The sequence below is a fragment of the Gallinula chloropus genome (assembly GCF_964237585.1).
Source record: "Gallinula chloropus genome assembly, chromosome: 8".
Taxonomy (NCBI): Eukaryota; Metazoa; Chordata; class Aves; order Gruiformes; family Rallidae; genus Gallinula; species Gallinula chloropus.
Window position 1 is genome coordinate 18,361,376 of NC_140093.1, and position 12,579 is coordinate 18,373,954.

The 12,579-nt window shown below is 50.8% G+C and overlaps 1 protein-coding gene across 6 annotated transcripts in view; it reads left to right on the top strand.

Moving 5' to 3' along the window:
• TNIK (TRAF2 and NCK interacting kinase) overlaps positions 1–12,166 on the top strand; it is a 158,441-nt gene extending 146,275 nt beyond the window's left edge. For all 6 annotated transcript variants that reach the window (XM_084267688.1, XM_084267690.1, XM_084267693.1 and 3 more), the window contains 9 exons: positions 1,356–1,470; positions 2,063–2,233; positions 2,529–2,672; positions 4,190–4,324; positions 4,591–4,691; positions 6,496–6,645; positions 7,793–7,952; positions 8,497–8,636; positions 10,522–12,166. In XM_084267688.1, the coding sequence (XP_084123814.1) occupies positions 1,356–1,470; positions 2,063–2,233; positions 2,529–2,672; positions 4,190–4,324; positions 4,591–4,691; positions 6,496–6,645; positions 7,793–7,952; positions 8,497–8,636; positions 10,522–10,605 (1,200 nt within the window). In that variant the 3' untranslated portion in view covers positions 10,606–12,166. The remainder of the gene's footprint in view (positions 1–1,355; positions 1,471–2,062; positions 2,234–2,528; positions 2,673–4,189; positions 4,325–4,590; positions 4,692–6,495; positions 6,646–7,792; positions 7,953–8,496; positions 8,637–10,521) is intronic.
• Positions 12,167–12,579: the final 413 nt, after the last annotated feature.

Consider the following 12,579-nt stretch of genomic DNA (forward strand, 5'->3'; position numbering starts at 1 on the left):
TGCTGCTGCAGAGAGACTGGGGCTTTGCTGCTGCTGCAGCTCGTAACGGAGCTCGTACGTAAAAGTATGGCCAGGGCAAACAGTGGAGTAGGGAAAAGAAGCTGCTCAGTGAGGGGGGGATCTCATCACTGTGCCTCCCATGGCAGGGGTTTCCCTTTGCTTGGGAGAAGGTCTTACCCTTGTTTTCTGCCTTTACGACACAATGGCTTCAGAAAGCAAGCGGTTTGTTCCTCCCCAAAAATCCCTTGGCAAGGTATTGGTCCCAAAATTCCCTGTGGTGCCTCCAGATTGGTTTGTTGGCTTAGGAATGGACCTTTCCATAGTCCCACCTCAAACCCTGTGGTTCAGAACGCTTCAGTGGCATCACAAGCAGCCCGTGCGAGTCGTCCCTGTGAGGCATGCTGAACCTTGGGGGATGGAGCCCTGTCAGGGATGCTGTCTTCTGATGGGGCCTGGCTATCCAAGGAGTTTCTGAACATCCCCTGTTCAAAAGCTCTCTCAAAAGCACTGCACAGCTTGCCCCAACCCTTCCTCACCTCCAGCACTTCAGATCCTCCCAAAACTGGTACATACAGAGAGGTGTCACTGGGTCCTGCCTCAGCCAGAGGTGTGAGGACCAGCAGTAACACCCTGGCTGAATATAAAACGGGTGTTTTGCTAGAGAGCAGACTTTTACTGCTTTCCCAGGGGTATCCATACTTTGAGATGAGCCCAGCCAACCCCTGGGTGAGGGGCAAGAACAGCAGAGCACGAGCTCTCCTGCCTCAGCTCTTCAGGCCCTGAAACAGATTGCTGTGACCTGTTGAAGTAAAATCTCTGCTCGGACTGTGCTAATTAGCGTTGGGCTTTGGCACCAGGGAGGCAGCAGTCCCATGTTCTCCAGCTCTCTGAATTACTCCGATGGTCACCAGCCCCGTGCCAGAGCTTTCCAGGGGCTCCCAGCACCATCCTGCCAACCTCAGCTGTGAGGTGGGAGGGTGGGAAAAGCAAACCCTCTCCCAATGGACATCCCAAAGTGGGCTTTCCTAGGCAGGAGTTGGTAAAGCCTGCAGACAAGTTGGTTGGTACCTGCATTGACTTTTGCCTCTGGCCCTGCGGCTTCTCCGCTAACTGGTCTCGTAGCTGTGCTGTGCTCCTGCTTGTGAGAATAGAGCAGCACGGGGCCCTGCTCCTCTTGTTTGCTGTTGCTTGTGGGCACCTGCAGATCTGATTTGGTGGGTTTCCTGGTTAGCTGTGGGTGAGGAGGAGCAGATGTCCTCAGAGGGCTCAAGAAAGTCCTACACACATGCACATCGTAACGTCAGTGCAGTGTCAGTGCTCTGAGCTCTCTCTTTGCTGTTTGTTTTTTTTCCCAGTATGGTATGGGAAGTAGCACCAAAGCCTCTTTCACCCCCTTTGTGGACACCAGAGTGTACCAGACCTCGCCTACTGATGAAGATGAAGATGAGGATGAAGAGTCATCCGCTACTGGTAGGAGGCAATGTGGGGTTTGGGAGGGGAGGGCTTCATTAAACCAGGTCGTGGAGCCTGAATAACCCCCACAAACCTCTTCTACATTTTACTTACTCTTGTCTAAACGTTGCTCACATTTGCATCCTTGGGCTGTACAGTTTCCATCCACCTCCTTCTCTCCCATCAGTAAAACGCCACCAGAAAGGTCCAAGAACAAACAGGGACCAGCAGAATTTCCCCCACCCATCTGGACGGGCAGGAGAAATGTCTCTGGCAGAACTGGGAGGTTGTAGCAGCTCCGGGACGCTGCCAGTTGCTCAGAAGTCATTGGAAATGTCTGGATGTGGGCAGGCAGGCAGTGAATAGCACCAGGCAGCTCGGTAGGCCCAGCTGGAGGTTTGGGAACATCACCTGCCAATGGGTTTGGTGGCGGTTCTCACCCACAAGAAAGTTCTGATGATCCTTCTTCAGAGTAGCAGCTTTGTCATCACTATGTTAAATCAGAAAATGAACCCAGGATTGTCTTCCTATTCCAAAATAAAACCCTGACAGAAGAGGTCTGTACAGTTAATCCCTCACACCCCACTGTTCTGCTGTGTTTCCTTGCAAGCCCTGTTCACCAGCGAGCTGCTCAGACAGGAGCAGGCCAAGCTGAATGAAGCCCGGAAGATCTCGGTGGTGAATGTCAACCCCACCAACATCCGTCCCCACAGTGACACCCCCGAGATCCGGAAGTACAAGAAGCGCTTCAACTCGGAGATCCTCTGCGCTGCTTTGTGGGGTAAGCCCCCCTCACACCCTGCCCCCAGCAGAGCTCTCCAGAGCCTCTGGCTGGCGATGAAACGTGAGTGTCTCGTCGCAAAAGGAAGCCCCTGCCTCTGCTTGTCCCTTTCTCCACCCCGGCAAGGGTACTGTCCCCCAGTCCCTGCGCTGTGGGGGTGATTCTGCATGTTCATGAGAAGATCACAGCCGTAGCTGGGGTCAGTCACTGTCGTGTGGTAGCAAAGACAAGCTCGGGTGTTGTCCTTGGGCATGGATGTGCCTCCCCCCAGTGCCCATTGCCCTTCCCTCTTCAGGTGTGAATCTGCTGGTGGGCACAGAGAACGGCCTGATGCTGCTGGATCGGAGCGGACAGGGGAAGGTCTACAACCTGATCAACAGACGGCGATTTCAACAGATGGACGTACTCGAGGGCCTCAACGTCCTCGTGACAATATCGGGTATGTCTCTGTGCTCTCACCCCCTCCTTCCCTTTCCTGGCCCTGTTCCCCAGGCAGTTCCAGCCCAGACGAGTCCTACCCACTGGTGTCAGAGGGACACTCCTGGGGAAGGCTGGAGGTGGTTTATTCCATAATAAGCCACCATAAGGTCTTAGATCTGCAAGAACATCTCTGAGGGCAATTTTCTCCCATCACCCACCAGCTCCACCTCATCTGCAATGCTCTGTCCTCCTTTAGCAAGGAAGGGGCAGGACATGGGCAGATACCCAGCAAGTTAGGTAGCCCCAGCTGGAGGGGGCAGTGAGCTCTGATTTTGGGTTCGGTTGGCTCTAGCCAAGGGAAACATGGCTCAGAGCTTCAGGGCTCCAGCTCAGCCGATGGCTGTGCTTGGGGTGCTCTGAGCATGGTGAGGGCCACAGGTTTGTTACTGTCCCTAGGTTCAGCCAGGAGCTCCAGAGGTCCCAAATCAGGCTCATGGGATGGTTTCTGGCAAAAAGAAAAAAAGCAAAACCTCTGTGGTCCATTCTCCTAGGAGAGCTCCCAGCATCCTGCCTGCAGAGCAGCCCCCCCAAAGCATGTGGGTGGTGGAGCCAGGGCAGAACCTTCTCCTGCCGATCCCTGCCCTGCACTGCTCGTGCCAGACAGCAGGAGAAAGGCTCCTTAGGAGAATTGCTTGGTGTCATCCTTCTGTTTACTTTCGTGGTGTTCAGCACCCCCAAAGGCTCACTCAGTGTTCGCTGGCAAATCCCTGCTCCCTCCCTCGTACAAACATGCTGCTCCATCAGCTGCCTGCTCCCCTGTGGGTTTGGGGATGCAGCTGTAGGAAGAAGGGGTGGAAGATGAGGAGGGGGGCAGTGCTCCCCAGGTAGCACCAGCCCCCGGGATGGTGCTGAGGACGAGCACTGGGGATTGCTGGAAGCCCATGGGCAGACAGAGTCCCTAGTAATCTCCCACCAGCCTCAGGACAAGCTGTGTCCTGTCCCTGTAGTGGGGGCTTTGCAGCAGCAGGGGGGTTTATAGCCAGATCACAGCCAGCCAAGAGACATGTGGAAATTTGGCAGCCCCTCAGCACTGCAGAGCCCGGCACCGGGCCGATCGTGCCTGTCACAGCCCAGGGGGCTCATGTCTTGGCTCCAGGATGAGATTAGTGTTGTATAAAGGAGAAGAGAGAAAGACACCAGGTAGATGAGCCATTGGGTAAGCCCTGAGCTATACAGGAGTTGGGGTCTCAGCCCTGCTGTGCCTGCCTGTTGCTCCATGAACACTGGCTTATAGGGAAAGGAACATTTCCAGCTGCAGGGAGCAAGAGCCCAGCCCTCCTGCAGGCTGGGAAACAGGGGTCTGGCTCTGCTTTTTTCATGCTTAGTTTATCCCAATGAAAAAAAAATTCCTATTTTTACTAGTTTCAACTTCATCCTGAAACAAACTTGGATTTTATCATGTTGTGAGCCCTGCAATCTCAGGATTTCCCCTGCACACAGGCTCAGCTCTGACAAGGGTGTTTCCTTTGCCAACAGGAAAGAAGAACAAACTGCGTGTGTACTATCTCTCCTGGCTGAGAAACAGGATCTTACACAACGACCCCGAAGTGGAGAAGAAGCAGGGCTGGATCACGGTCGGGGACCTGGAGGGATGCATCCACTACAAAGTTGGTGAGCAGCCTCTCCAGAAAAACCTGTCTGGAGGGATGCAGTGTTGTTCTCCAGTCTTTGATCCGACCTGAAAGTTTCTCTTGAAAGTATGAGTAGACCACAGCCACAAATACATTTGGAATTTCTTTATGTATCAGGTGGACACTGACTTTACTAAACGAGAGCCAGCAGAGAGCCAGGCTGGGAAGCTGTTCCTTGAGAGGAGATGTTCAGTCTCATTGGAAAGAAAGTGAATGCTTTTAACATCAGTTTTATTTTCATTTTAGTGAAATATGAAAGAATCAAGTTCTTGGTGATTGCCTTAAAGAATGCTGTAGAGATCTACGCTTGGGCTCCTAAACCATATCACAAGTTTATGGCATTTAAGGTATGTTTCTCTTCGAACCACCATACACTTTGTAATTGCATTTCCATGGTATTTCTGCACCATGCAGAGGAGAAAAGCATCTTCCTTATGTAGCTGAGCTCCTCAGGATATTGGGAAGTTTGCAGAATGCTGACCAAGTGCCCGTGAGGCAAACAGAGCTGGGGGTTTTGGTGGGGGAGTTTGTGTTTGTTCGGGCTTTTTAACCTCTGATTAATTTTCTGCATATGCTCTGAAAGCAGGTTGGCATTATTTCCCAGTTTCATTTTGCAAGGTCCTCTCCCCTTCTTTGGGGTGGATTCTGGAAAGTCCAGGAGAGTGACCCACTCTTTCTTTCTCTCTTTTTTCACCTCCCTTACTTCCCCTCAGTGAGACCTTTCTCCTCCATAACCAGCCAGCAGGCTTGCTGTGCCCAGTCCTGTACAGCACTTCTCAGCTGTGTGCAGGGACAAGTCACAGGGGGCAATGCCTCCTGAAGATGTTGCTGCTGAGTAATCTCATTCTGCATCCCTCCAGCACGAATGGGCTTAGTCAGTATTAGGTCACATTTGCTTTTTCTGAGCAAAAGCCAGCAGAAGTGGGCTGGGTGACACGGGGAGCTCAGCAAGCAGTACAGTGGCCAGGGATCCAGCTTCCACGGGCTCTGCTGACAGCATTGGTTTGTGCTCTGGGTGCTGCTTCTCCTGTCCAGGTGGGCTGAGCATCCTTGGCAGCAATCTGTCAGGAGGGAGGGAAATACCACCCACTGATTTTGCCCCATCAGGAGTCAGCATGGTCCTTGTGCTGACAGCCAGGAGCCCTTTTCTCTCCCAGGGGTGCTTTTCCCTCATGCTGAGGACCTAAGCCTCGGGAGAAGGTGAGAGGGCTGGAACACCTCCCCTACAAAGAGAGGCTGAGGGAGCTGGGCTTGTTCAGCCTGGAGGAGAGAAGGCAGTGGGGGGACCTCATTACAGCCTTCCAGTCCCTGAAGAGAGCAGAGAAACAGGAGGGGAATCGGCTTTTTAAAAGGCTAGATAATGGTAGGACAAGGGGGAATGGATTGAAGCTAAAGGAAGGAAGGTTTAAATTAGATATTGGGGGGAAGCTCTTTACAGAGAGAGTGGTGAGGGGCTGGAACAGGCTGCCCAGAGAGGTGGTGGATGCCCCATCCCTGGAGGTGTTCAAGGCCAGGTTGGATGGGGCCCTGGGCAACCTTGTGTAGCTCCAGGCCTGGAGGTTGGTGGCCCTGCCTGTGGCAGGGGAGTTGGAGCTCTGTGACCCTTGGGGTCCCTTCCAACCCAGACCAGTCTGTGATTCTATGATACTTTGTTCTGGGTTGGTCCATGCCAGGGAGCTGGTCCCAACCTGCATCCAGCAGGTTGGATTGAACTGGGATAAGCAGGACTTTGCTGATCTGACTCATTTCATTGACCAAACCGGAGTGGTGAGGGGAGGTGGGTGGTCACAGCCCTCTGCAGATTTTGATCTTGTTACCCCAAGCAGCACTGGCATCAGGGTTCACCCCACACAGGCTATACACACTTTCATGTGAAATTGAGCTGTCGCCTTCCCTGCCAGACCAAATCCACAGGCTGGCCTTGGGCTCTGGTGAAAGAGCTTGGCAAGGACGAGCACTTACCTGCTGGGGTGGCTGGAGGGAGTGGGTGATACCCTCTGAGGCCACTGCAGAGGAACAGAGAGATGGGAACATAAATAGCCACATACTTCATCAGAAACAGTCAGATGAGCACGAGGTCCAAGCTGCATCGGGCTGCTGCTGCGGGGGGTTGTTGGTTTCCTGCGGTGCTCACTGGAGGGGTTATAAAAGTCTTTTGCAGATCTCCAGCACAAGCCGTTGCTGGTGGATCTCACTGTAGAAGAGGGTCAGAGACTCAAGGTTATCTTTGGATCACACACTGGTTTCCATGTGATTGATGTGGACTCTGGGAACTCGTACGATATCTACATACCGTCTCACGTGAGTACACGGCATCGCCAGCGAGGTTTGGACGGGCCTTTGGTGGCCCAGGAATGGTGACATCTTGCCATGGGTATGAGGTTCTTCAGTCTTGTCCCCATTGATACTCACTTAGAGAGGACTCAGAGGTATCACATACTGTGCTTACGCTGCTCCTGTCCTCGTGCCTGAGCAGTCAGGCTGAAGGTTGCCACGTCCCACAGAAAGGAATCTGTCTGTACACACATGGAGCAGCCGTGGAGCTCTGTGTAGGGCAGGACACCATGAATCCAGCTTTTTGGACAGCACAGACAGACCGAGAGCCGGCGTCCCTTTGTGTGGTGTCCCAGATGTGCTCACCAACATGTGCTTGCTGCTGCTGAGGCTGCGCAGTGTGTCCAGGTCATGGGGTTTGGATAGCCCAAATCTCAGTAAGCCTGCTGCCCTGACAGTGAGGACTCGCCACAGGACCTCTCTCAGGTCCGTCAGCTATTTCAAGAGAGAACCAGTGCCACCAAAAAAACCCTTTAGATGAGGATTTTCTTGTTGGCTTGTTTAAGCTCCATCCATGCCGTTGGCCCAAGCAGCACGAAAGACTGGTCCTGGAGAAACTGGGTCACTAATCAAACCCAGGGACTGCTGAATCTGATCTGAGCAGCTCTGCCAGAGCTAGCAAGATGTGCAGGGAGAAATCCCAGGGCAGTTTGGGATGGTTTCGTTGGTTTAACCAGCCAGGGGAGGAAAGTCACCTTGGGGTGACTGACTGCTAAAAAAAAATGAGACTTATTTCCTCCCTAGGGGTGCTTGTAAAATTCTGGGGTTATTTGCCTTGATTTGAACAGGAGATGGAGTCATGAGTCAGCCATCACTTACTTGTGTTACAGCCAGCGTCAGCCATCAGTCTCAGGGTGTGCAGGGGGTGATGCTTCTGTAGGGACTGAACTTGTTTATCCTTCAGGTATCAGAGGGCTTTGTTGGTAGGATCAGCATGATGGTTGTGTTCCCCTTCGAGATTATCTCCAAAAGCCGGTGCCCGTTTGTTGAATCGAGGGAGGGGCTTGTTCTGGGGTTGGCTTGGAGTTTTGTTTTCCTAAGGCTCTGCTCCCTTCCCCCTGGCCCGTCCTCCATTCAGTGTTATTCTAACTTTGAGGGTTTGTTTTAACTGCAGATTCAGGGCAATATTACTCCTCATGCCATTGTCATCCTGCCTAAAACGGACGGGATGGAGATGCTGGTGTGCTATGAGGATGAAGGCGTCTATGTGAACACCTATGGACGGATAACTAAAGATGTGGTGCTCCAGTGGGGAGAAATGCCCACCTCTGTGGGTAAGTCCCTCTTCATCCGCATAAAACCGAAACACCGAGCAGGACAAGGAGTCCTTTGGGCTTCTGTTTATCAAAGGAGATTTATCTCAGCCAGAGAGAAGCAGGTGCTAAATTTATACAGTCTAGTCCTGGGCAATAAGCAAATGTCTTTTTAAAGCTCTGGCTCATCCTAAGTATAAGTTACTATAAGCCATTGCGCTGGCAGTTGAGTGGAGTGGCAGAGGGTCTGAGTGTGGAGCTGCTACCGCCGCTGCTCCGCTCCATGACCCGTGGAGACAAGCCACTGCCCAGCTCCTCACCCACAGAAATCAGAAGTGATAACTCTTCCCTGTAAATTACTCAGCTGTTTCTGGGTGAAAAGTGCTGTGTAGAGGCTGATATCCCTGCAGACACCTGTCTGGCTGCCGTGCCTCTGGCACTCAGCGCTCTGCCATCGATCTGCGTAAGCTTTGAGTAACAGCCCGTAGGAACCTTTCTGCCTGTTGCGTAATAATTAGCTCAACACTCCTCATTGTAACACCTACCAAATGCTTCCTTTTGACAGCCTACATTCATTCCAATCAAATAATGGGCTGGGGAGAGAAAGCTATTGAAATCCGGTCAGTGGAGACGGGACATTTGGATGGAGTATTTATGCACAAGAGAGCTCAAAGATTGAAGTTTCTATGTGAAAGGAATGATAAGGTAGGTCCATGTCAAAGCTGGTATCGGTGCTTTAAGCGATGAGCCACTTTTAGACTTTAAGTCTGGTTTATCTTGAGGTTAATAATTAATCTGAAGGTCCTGCTTAATAAGCAGTGCCTATAAACCCCCTCCCAATTAATTCTCCCGTGGATGCAGACCTCAGCCCGCGGTGGGAAGATCAGTGAGGTCTCTGCTACCTCTGGCTGGGATCTGCGTTGGTTTGGCTTGATTTTCTCCCTCTCCTTGCACCCGGACGTTGGCTAACATTAGATCTCTCTGGAAAACGGCAGCAGTGAGGATGGTTAAGCGACCCTGATGTGAGCTCCAGTGCAGAAGAGCTTTGATGCATATTTAGATGTTTTTCAATGCATCTTCAACTATTTTTCACCATGGAACCTCATTTTTTTTTCCCTGGGCAGCACCAATAAATATTTCTCCAGGGGGTCACCAGAATGGCACAGGCAACGCGGCTGTTGTGTCGGTGACCTCTGCTGCGGGTGTTGCTGATGGGCAGGGAAGAAGGAGAAATTACTGGAGGAAAAGGGATCGTTTGCACAGAGGAGATGATTGAGTGCTGAGGTCTGCCTCTGCTGTTGGAATTTCCTCATGGCACAAGGTTTCACCCAGATAAATCAGGACCAGCAGCAGGGATTTATTTTGTAACGAGTACGGTCAAGATACACAAGGAAAAAAACCCTGATTGCTCCATCCCCAGAGCAGGGGTTGATAACATGTAATAAATACACTTTGGGGCCACCATCGGTTCATTGAGCAGCCGCTCATTAGAGGAACGTTGCCCTGCCTGTTCCATGGAGTTAGGCTGGAGCTCTGCAGGAAAAGCGTATCCTGACCTTGTGCATTGTATATCGAGCATGGTATATTGAGTATACCATGAGGAGCTGCCCAAAAACCTGAATTTAAGTTGCCCAGATACCTCTGGTTTGCTTGTTTTTCCTAGCTTTTTAATGCTAAACTCCACAACTTTTCCACTGGGAGGGGGTGTTAAGTGTTCTTTCTTCTGGTTCCCTCCTACGGATTTTAATATTTTTTTCCTTTTCTAAGAAAACTGGGAAAAAAAAAACCTACCTTGATCTATCCAAACCACCCAAGCTGGTGGCTTTGAAATGGTAAACCCAAATGTTTCTTTTTTTCTGGAGAAATTACTAGTACCGGGCATCACATGAGGATGGAGTAGCTCCCCTTTGAAAGGGACTGAGGCTTCAAGTTGTTCCCTTCCATACCTGCAAATTAGAACTTAATTTTTAAGGCTTCCATGGGGGTGGAATGCTGGGCAATCCTGACCGAAGCACCAGAAATTGCAATTTTCTTACAAAATCCTGATACTTCTCAATGCTTGGAGGATATTGAAGGGATGTGGTTTTGCTGAGCTTTACTTTTTCGGAACAGCAGAAATATACCAGGAGTCACTTTCCCAAAGAAAACCATCCCAAGCTGAGGAGGCTGCTGACCCCAATGGTTAATGTTTAGCGAGATCCAAACCACTGGCGGCCTTATTAATAGTAATATTACATAATGCGCGGTGCCCTGGCAGTACAGGGTGATAAACTGGGTATTTTTAAGGCGTTCCAGACCTTGCTGTCTTTGGTGGTGATAGCGAGGGAGGTTTTATTGCCCTGTTCACTAATAAGTGGTTTGATTTGATCCGAGTCCAGCCCCTGAGCTCCACGGAAAACTGGGAACTAGGTGATGGGTACGTGTAAAATTCCTGCTGTCAGCTGGAGAGAAGGAGCAAGGAGGGAGGTTTAGGCAGAGGAAACCTCTGGGTGTGGGGCTGCTCCTGCTTCCTTCACTCACCGAGACAATTAGCAGGTTTATTTTAATTAAAATAATTAATAAGGGTGTTTTTCTTCTTGCTTCCAAACAGGTATTTTTTGCGTCGGTGAGATCCGGAGGGAGCAGCCAAGTGTTTTTCATGACCCTCAACAGAAACTCCATGATGAACTGGTAACAGAGGAGCACTTGGCACTCACCGCCATGGCATTATTTCTAATTTAAAGGACATTAAACACGTGGACTAACACTGTAGAGGCAGATGCGAAAGGCCCCCCCCGAAGAACACTGCTCCCCACGCTCCCCCGGCGCCGTCAGCCCTGGGGCAGGGGCTGCGGGCAGGGATGGACTTTTCGCGCTTGGACCCCCGAGGTCTCCTGATTACGCTGTGTTATAGTGGGTTATGAGTTTTCCTTTATTTTTTTTGTTGTTTTTTTTAATTTTATTTTATTTGACTTTTTCTTTGTCCCCTACTTTGTAAGAACGGGGAAAGAAACCGTGTCAAAAAAGTCTGTTTTTAATTCTGTCTGCCTGCTAGCATAAAATATATAGTATGTTGTAAAGTTACCAATTAAATCTGGTGAGAGACAGCACAATAAATGTACCTTTTATCTTTGTGATGAAGGCCATAACCGTATAGCTGGGTAATTTTAGAAATCTTTTGCCTTCACCAACATTTACATGTTGCTTTTGGCAGCAACGGCTTAACAGATTTTTAAAGAAGAGAAAAAATAATAGGTTTTTTTCCCCTCTTTTGGGAAATGGATTTTAAATGGCTAAACTACTAGCCTTAGACTAATAAAAATCAGCTACCATTTTTGTCAAGTCTGTCAATCCATATTTCTATATGGATCTTCACATAATGGTGTGTCTTGATAGGGACAGAGGTGCCATTTGTTGATGCTCCGGAGGTGCCCGCCTGCCGCCCCCATCCCCTCCCCGGGGCTTGGCCACAGGCGCTGGGTTTGGGGGGGGATTGGAGGAGGAGAGGACGGCGGGGCGGTCGGAGGAGCCCCGCGCTCGCTCCCGCGGTGGGATTGGCAGCCGCAGACGGCTCCCGGGATGCCGCAGGCGACGGACCCCGATGCCGAAGCCGGTGCGAGCTGTGGGGTGCTCGTGTCCTGTCCCCCCCTTGTGAGCCAAGAGCCAGGCGCTGGCATGCCAGAGGCAGCCAGCACGGCAATGGGGATGACAGAATGAGCTGCCTGTCCCCCACGTTGCTGGACTGGGCTTGTAAAGAGCTTAAAAAAATTATATATTTATGTGTGTGGTTTCTTCGGCCGAGGGTCTGAATCTCTACTCGTTTTCCGCCCCCCTCCGCTCCCTAGGAATTACCCAACATACAGTGAAAGACAACATCCGTGCCGAACCGTGTGTGTGTGTTTAGTTCGGGTTGAATCGTGTCCTTATAAACTCTGCTCAGTTGATTTCCGTTCTCGGTGCGTATCTGGGGTTTTCTTTCTCAGTAGCTGCAAGCATGGCCGCCTGTGGTGTTGGGGTGTCGCATAACAAGGTCTGTGTTGCTGGTTTTTAACCTACCTCGTTTCAATTGGGGTTTGTTTTGGTTTTTGGTTTGGTTTATTATTTTGAATTTTTTTTTATTTTAAATTTTATTTTTTATTTTCTTTCCGTTCCGCTGTCGATCACAGCGCTGTTACCTCCAGCGACATATAGAGAGCTTAACTGGCAATCTTGGTGTACTCAGTAACGATGGCTTTATTAAAAAATGATTAAATCAACAGGATTTGGTCAAACTTGAATCTTTACTGGAGGGTGAGAGGTGGCGCGGGGCGGTGGGGATGGGATGGGCCACCCTCGCCTGTAGCATCCCATGGGCAGGGCTGTGCAGCAGCGGTACCTGTGTGGGTGAGGTGTTGGTACAGGTGGGGATCACCGTGATGTATGGAGCAAGAGGTGCTTTGCAGGTGGCACCTTCATCCACCAGGCATTGGGAACCATCAGGCTGGTCTGGTGCAGCCCCACTCAGCAGCAGCAGCCCTGCCATGTGTAGGGACAGCCACAAGACCACGGTCCTGGAATAAAAACCCCCTACAAGTCCCATCACGGACACTGATTGCCACCAGCTGGTTAAAATACAGATAAAATAAAAGAAAATAAGCAAAGCTTTTCATTCAGTTGTGTTGCAGAGTGG